At 44.9% G+C, this 7,906-nt stretch overlaps 1 protein-coding gene across 1 annotated transcript; it reads right to left on the bottom strand.

Annotated features, from left to right (window-relative positions):
- Positions 1-472: 472 nt before the first annotated feature.
- Positions 473-1,429, bottom strand: LOC101111773 (olfactory receptor 13C7-like). Its single transcript, XM_027963907.1, has one exon. The coding sequence runs from the start codon at positions 1,427-1,429 to the stop codon at positions 473-475; it is 957 nt and encodes a 318-aa protein (XP_027819708.1).
- Between the last annotated feature and the right edge of the window lie 6,477 nt (positions 1,430-7,906).

Raw genomic sequence — 7,906 nt, 5'->3', positions numbered from 1 at the left:
TGCAGCATGCGAGATCTTTGTTGCATCGTGCGGGATCTTTCAGTGTGGTGTGAGAGCTGTCTAGTTGCAGTGAGCAGGCTTAGTTGCTCTGCCACATGTGGGATTCTAGTTCCTGGATCAGGGGTTGAATCAGTGTCCCCTGTACTGGCAGGTGGATTCTTAACCACTAGACCACTAGGGTAGCCCCCCACTGTACACTCCTAACTAATACTTCCCAATGTGTACTATGCATATGAATTACCTGGGGAATCTTGTAAAAGTGTAGATTCTAACTCAGTAGGTCTGGAATGGGCCTCAAGATTCTACATGCCCAAAAAGCTCCCAGGTGTTGCTCATGCTGATGCTCCATGGACCACATCGTGGGTAGCATGGCTCTAAACTGAGTTTGCCTCCCCTTGCATTACTTCGCATTGAGATTTTCAAGTGACAGTCACCAGAGTGTGCAGATCATATCATGGGACACATCCCATGATCACTGAGTGGAGTGTTTCTGAACCACGAGATTCTTCACAGCAGCCTTAACATCCTTGTTCCTGAGGCTGTAAATGATGGGGTTGAGCATGGGGGTCAGAAGTCCATAGAAGAGGGAGATGAGTTTGTCTGCAAGTTCCTGTTTGTCTGCCCCCAGGGGGTCCTTGGATTTGGGCTTCCCATACATGAAAAGAATAGTCCCATAGAAGATGACCACCACAGTGAGGTGGGCAGAGCAGGTAGAGAAGGCCTTTTTCCTCCCCTCAACTGAGGGGATCCTCAGGATGGTGGTGAGGATGAAGATGTAGGAGACAAAGATGAACAGAACTGGGACCCCCAGGAAGATCACATTGGCCACCCCCATACTGACCACACTGATGGAGATGTCAGCACAGGCCAACTTCAGGACAGCCAGGATCTCACAGATGAAGTGGTTGATGACGTTGTCCCCACAGAAGGGTAACTGTACTGCAAGAGAGATCTGTACCAAGGAGTTAGCTCCACCAGCCAGCCAGGAGCTGGCAGCCATGGACACGTAGACAGTCTTTCTCATGACCATGGAGTATCTCAGGGGGTTGCAGATGGCCATGTAGCGATCAAATGCCATCATGCCCAGAAGCACACACTCTGTGGCTCCCATGGCAAAAGAGAGGAACATCTGTACGGCACAGGCTGAGAAGCGGATAGTTTTCCTGGGGTTCAGGAAGCCATCCAGGACCAGGGGGACTGAGGAGGTTGTGTAGCAGATGTCCAGGAAGGAGAGGTTCCCCAGGAAGAAATACATGGGTGTGTGCAAGTGAGAGTCAGACACAGTCACCAGGATGAGGACCCCATTGCCCAGCAGGATCACCAGGTACATGGACAGGATGAGCACAAAGAATGTTTTCTCTAGTTTGGGGTGGGCAGAGAGGCCCAGCAAGACAAACTCTGTCACACTGGATTGGTTGGATGCTTCCATTTCAATCTCTCTTTTTTATCTCTAGGAATACTGAAGGCAGAAAACACATGTTTGATTTCCGATGGCTTGCTTATGTCAATACAGGCAGATCATAATATGTATCATGTCTCTAATTTTAAGCCTACACTGTGGGATTCAACTATAAAACCACTTATCTAAAAGCCAGGTTGTGTATCAGTCAAAAGCATAAAGAACAGACTAAAAATCTCATGAAACTTAATAAAATGAAGGACATTTTTGTGTAGTCAATGATTCCTAAAGCAATGTCCTATGTCTATAGATGTTGTGTATATCCAGAACTTACCAGCAAATCAGAGGCTTCTGAATAACTCTGTCTTTGCCGTGTAGTTGGGGTTCTCAGGCTGTCATAGCTCAGTGATTTTGGCCATTAAGGCCACATGGTCCATTCCTCCAGATCTAGTTCTTCTTTACATACCAGGTTTCTATTTTAATTCGACTTCTCAGATAGTCTTACAGGGAGAGATGTGCTGGCTTAAAAACATAAATTTTCTCATCTCTTGAGCAGTTTTATTCCTTATACAGTATCCGTTTTACACTTCAATGTTTTGTGAGTTTAACAAGTATGAATTAGTTCATTTGATCTTAACATTCTTTGAAAAATATGATGAAATTGAATTTTTGGAGCCTGTAACATGGAGTGTCCACCAGAGTCTCCAGAAATTTGATCTGCAGAGCAGGTCTTGTGCATTGCCCCTGTAATCATACCATGCTGCACCTTGGCTGCTCTCAGACTTGGCCTAAGGGAATAAAACCTTACCTGACAATAAGTGCCCACTCAGAATTCACATTCCCAGCCTACACTGAGTGGGACCTTGTGTCATAAGCTGTCTGGTGCCATTTAGATGTTTTGCAGATATTATCACGTGTAACTTTACTCAGCCTCTCAGAATATCCAGAGTCACACTGTAAATCATCACAGCTTCACTGCCAAAGAAATTAGAACACACATATCACCACACCCTGTTGCATGGTTCCCAAAACAACATGGAACTTGCTGTCTAATAGCTGCCTGAGTGCTGGTTACAAATATGGATTGCTGGGATACAAAATTAACATACAGAAATCTGTTGCACATCTTTACACTACAAATGAAATATCAGAAAGAGAAAGTTTAAAAAATCCTGTTTAAAATCCCATAAAAAAGAAACATAGGAATAAACTTTGCCAAGGAGGTGAGAGGCCTCTATGCTGAGAACTGTAAAATATTGACAAAAGAGATTGAACATGATTCAAATGGAAACGTATCCCGTGCTCTTGGAAGAACTAATATTGCTAAAATAGCCAGGTTACCAAGGCATTCTACAGATTTAATGCGATCCCTATCAAATTACCCATGGCAGAAGTAGAATAAATAACCCTTAAGTTTATATAGAACCACAAAAGACCCAGAATTGCCGAAACAATCATGAGGAAGAACAAAGCTGGAGGCATAACCCTCCCAGACATCAGACAATACTGCACAGATACAATAATCAAAACAGATGGTATTGGCACAAAAACAGACATATCAATCAATGGAACAGAATAGAGAGCTCAGAGATAAACCCCCACATCTATAGTCAATTAATCTTTGTCAAAGGAGAAAAGATTATACCATGGAGAAAAGACAGTCACTTTAGCAGGTGGTGTTGGGAAAGCTGGACAGTCACGAGTAAATCAATCAAATTAAAACACTCCTTCATACCGTATATACAGTAAATTCCAAAATGGCTTAAAGACTTGAATATAAGACATGACATAAAACTCCTAGAACATAGGAAAAACAGTGTCTGACATAAATCATTGCAATATTTTCTTAGTTCAGTCTCTCAAGGCAAAAGAAACAAAAGTAAAAATAAATAAATGGGGCCTAATCAAACTTATTAGCTTTTGCACCCAAAGGAAACCATAAACAAAATGAAAAGGAAAAAAAAATGAAAAGGCAACTTTAAAACTGAAAGAAAATGTTTGCAAACAATGCAACCAACAAGGGCTTAATTTCCACAATATACAAATAGCTCATACAGCTTAACATATTTTTAAAAAATTCAATCAAAAAATGAATAGAACCTAAATAGACATTTCTCCCAGAAAGACATACAGATGGCCAACAGGCACATGAAAAAGATGCTCAACATCACTGATTATTAGAGAAATACACACCAAAACTACAATGAGGTAGCTCCTCATACCTTTCAAATTGACCATGATCAAGTAGTCTACAAATAATACATGCTGGAGAGGGTTTAGAGAAAAGGGAATCCTCCTACACTGTTGATGGGAATATAAATTGGTACAGCCACTATAGAGAATAGTATGGAGGTTCCTTAAAAAACTAAAAATAGAGTTATTAAATGATCCAACAATCCCACTCCTGGGCATAAATATGAAAAAGATGAAAACTCTAATTCAAAAAGATACATGCACCCCAGTGTTCATAGAAGCACTGTTTACAATAGCCAAGACATGGAAACAACACAAATGTTCAAGACTTAAATGGACAAAGAAGATGTGGTGTGTGTGTGTGTGCGGGTGTGGGTGTGTGGGTGTATACATATTTGAAATTGCAACATATATATATATGAAATTCTTATACACACACACACAATGAAATATTACTTAGCCATAAAAAAGAAGGAAGTATTGCCATTTAGAGCAACATGGATCGGCCTAGAGATTATCATACTAAGTGAAGTATGTTAGAGAAAGAAAAATGTATATCACTTATATGTGAAATCTACAAATAATACAAATGAACTTGTTTACAAAATGGAAAAAGACTCACAGGCATAGAAAACAAACTTATGGTTACCAAATGGGAAAAGCAGGGGAGGGATAAATTAGGAATATGGCATTAACAGATAATATTACTATATACAAATATATAAAAGGATTTACTGTATAGCACTGGGAACTATATTCAATATTTTATAATAACCTGTAATGGAAAAGAATCTGAAAAACAATATATACATATACATATATATTCATATCCATATATACATATGGATATGTATATATATGAATCACTTTACTGTATACCTAAAACTAACACAATATTGTAAATCAACTATAGTTCAGTTGAAAAAAAAAAGGAAAAAAGAATGGAGGGAGAAATTGCAAACCAAAAAATTGAAAATACAGTGAAAGAAAGGACATATTGCTGGGTCCTGCCTTTACAGATGGTCTTAGAGATCAGTGTTTGTTTTTCTGTTTTAAATAAATGCTCCCCGTGTACTTCTGATGTACATTAGTCTCAGGAATCACTGACCTCTTGACTTAAAGGTGGAGAAACTGAGGCCAAGAGAGAGATTTGTGGATTGCACCTGGACCTGAAGAAGAGGTGCTTTTCTCCTACTTGGTGATGAGACAGTGTCCAAAAGAGGTTATGTCAGGATACCAGGAATTAAGGGTTGCAGAATCCTTTTTAGAGAAAGGCTCCTTTACTATCGGCAGGGAGTGGGGGGGGGGGGGGTGCCAGACTGGAAGCTTGGCAGAATCTTCAGATATTAAATCAATCCAGTCCCCACCTCTAACCCACCTGTTGCAGGGGCCCTGTCTTCAGGAGGTGATTTCTCGGCCTCTGCTTGAACATTCTGAATATGATGGCAGCACTCATGGCCTACAGTGATGTTGTCGTCGGGAATCCTGAGCTGTTAGTTATCCAGGGACCTGATGTGTACCCTTTTCTCCCTTCCTCCCTGGTCCTAAGCCAGCCTCCTGGGCACATGCTAAACTGACGAGCTCCCTTGCGAGAGTAACAGCCCTCAGAGCTTTTGGAAACAGTTGTCTTGTCCCCCTAGCCCAGTCCTTCTCCCTGCACCCTCTCCTTTCAGCCCTCTTTGCTGGAGACTCCTTTCTTTCCTCCCAGCTGGTGAAGTGTGCATGCTCAGTCATGGCCAACTCTTTTCAACCCTAAGGACTGCCTGCCTCTGTCCATGGAGTTTTCTAGGCAAGAATACTGGAGCAGGGTGTCATTTCCTTCTCCAGAGGATTTTCCTGATCCAAGATCGAACCCGAGTCTCCTGCATTGGCAGGTGAGGTTCTTTACCTGCCAACGCAGGGAAACCCCAGCTGGTGAAGAACCAGCCCTGAAGGTCATCCAGCACTTACCCAGTATGGGACCCCATGAAGGCTGGGTCTGTTGCTGGCAGAAAGGCAGGCCATGGAGTGGGCAGGCTGCCAGCTTACTGGGGGCCAGGAGAAGTGACTGTCTCTGGTGTCAGCTGCCCATCTGGGTGCTACCAAGCCATAACCAAGGAGGCCATATAGGCCATAGCCTTCCGAGTGGCTCTGGCAACAGCTGGGCATGTGCTCTTAACAGGGACACATACGCTTTACCTGTTGTCTAATGTCCTGGTGTCTCCAAGTGACCCTGAGTGTAGAAGGCTCCAAAGTTCAGCCACAGCTACTTACAGTGCCCTTGCCTGCCTTTGGGGCTCTATGAGACAAGGAGACGAGGGCTGACTCTCAAGGCTGAGACTCACCCAGGTACCTCCAGCCTGGAGGAAACTGCACCACAGTGCCAGCAGGCAAGCCATGCCCAGCCCCCGGCCCAGAACCCGCTTCTCTTGTGCTCCACCCTGCTCTCCAGAGGGTCCCACGATGACTCAGGAGTTTAGAGCTGGGTTATTTTGGGGCCAGGCCCTGTCCCAGAAGCAATTTAAAGTTTGATGAGAGACTCAGAATTTAGACTTCACCTCATAGACCCAATTAGGCAATGTTGTAAAGTCTACCCAAAGCTCCTCTCTCACTACAAGGATATTTCAGCTTAGAATTTTCTCTGGCCAGGTAGTCAGAGTTCTCCCAGGCTTTGAACACAACAGTTGGTTCAAAAATTGGACTAACAATTGGTCTAACAATTGATTCTCTCATTGACCCTCAGAATTGCCTAGAAGGGAAAAAGCTGGGCCTCAGTGCTTTGAATATTCCTTGGACAGATTCCTGGCCACCTATGCTCTCCTCCCCTCCACTGGGTGATGCAGAGTGCACATGTGCAGGCTCTCTTTCTTTCTCTCTCTCTCTCTGCTACCAGCCTGCCCTCCACTCTGAACAATCTCTACACTACAAACACGTCATGTGTGTCAGGCCTTGTGCCAGGTACCAGAGGGTAGGGGTGGGTGGGGGACATGATGGCCAAAAGGGGGTCTTTGCCTTCAGAGAATGTCCAGCAGAGTGGGACCAGCCAGGGACTGAGACATGTCTGAGAATGTCACAAAGCTGTCCACGGGGCTGGGCCTGGGAGGGGCAGGCAGAATCAGCCCAGGATGACAGTACCAGGGACGGAGGAGACAGCGGCCCTGGGAGATATTTAGAAGGAAGAAATTCTAGAAGTTAGAGATAGATTGGGGGTGGGACATGCAAGAGAGAGAAAAATGAACAACGGTTAAAATCCCAGATCTTGAGACCTGGAGGAAGTTAGAAGGGGAGGCTGTCTGGGCTGGTGGGGGTAGGGTGGCTACACGCTTGTCTCTGACATATCCGTGAACAGTTTCTCTACTCCTCTGTGCCCAGCTCCAGGCTAGTTAGTAGAAATAGAGACATGACTAAGAGATAGTTTCCGTGATTGTGACAGTTTACAGCTGGTTGATTTGTTGTATTTGAGATAATGGTGAGATATTACTATTAGTAAGGGTTGCCATTAACTTACAGATGTTTTCTAAATCTTTGCTGCTGCTGCTGCTGCTGCTGCTGCTGCTGCTGCTGCTGCTGCTGCTGCTGCTGCTGCTGCTGCTGCTGAGTCACTTCAGTCATGTCCGACTCTGTGCAACTCCATAGACGGCAGCCCACTAGGCTCCCCCGTCCCTGGGGTTCTCCAGGCAAGAACACTGGAGTGGGTTGCCATTTCCTTCTCCAAAATCTTATCTAGTGCTCCCCAAACCCCACGAAGCAGGTTATCTAGGGCTCCCCAAACCCCTTGAGGCAGGTATGAGGGATACTTGGATGTGAACAGCTGGAAGGACCCTCCTTTTCTGGGCTATAGTAACTTGTATTCAGAATGTCTAGCATTTTAACCACTGCCCTCTAAGTACCAGGAGCCTCCCCCTCCTTCACACGTGGATTTCCTCAAGGGTTAGGGGATGTTGTGAGGTTCATGGGGGTGGGAGCACGGTGGCACCACTGGGCCAGATGATTAAACAGGCACTGGCCTGTCAGTCAGGGTCTGAGTGGCTCCTGCTCATCCCTGCATGGCAGAATTCTCTGTCCCCCAACTCCTGGGGGTCACTGTCCAGAGACTGCCGTGGTGGAGACTCGGCCACTCTGCTGCAGAGACTGGAAACAATGTAAGGAACCCCCTCAGAAGGAGAACATGAGGCTTCCTGGGACAAAGAGGTGAATCAGACAAGTACTGTTTAGATAACCCAGTGTTCAGACACGAGAGATTACACACTCGCTTCTCCACTGAGCTCTTGCCACGCGAGTGGGCTCCCTCCGTGAAGGGGCAGCACTTTGGCCCCTCCCTCTACCACCCCTTCC

The sequence above is a fragment of the Ovis aries genome, chromosome 2, assembly GCF_016772045.2.
Source record: "Ovis aries strain OAR_USU_Benz2616 breed Rambouillet chromosome 2, ARS-UI_Ramb_v3.0, whole genome shotgun sequence".
NCBI classification, from domain to species: Eukaryota; Metazoa; Chordata; class Mammalia; order Artiodactyla; family Bovidae; genus Ovis; species Ovis aries.
This window is presented reverse-complemented; position numbering and strand designations above follow the sequence as displayed.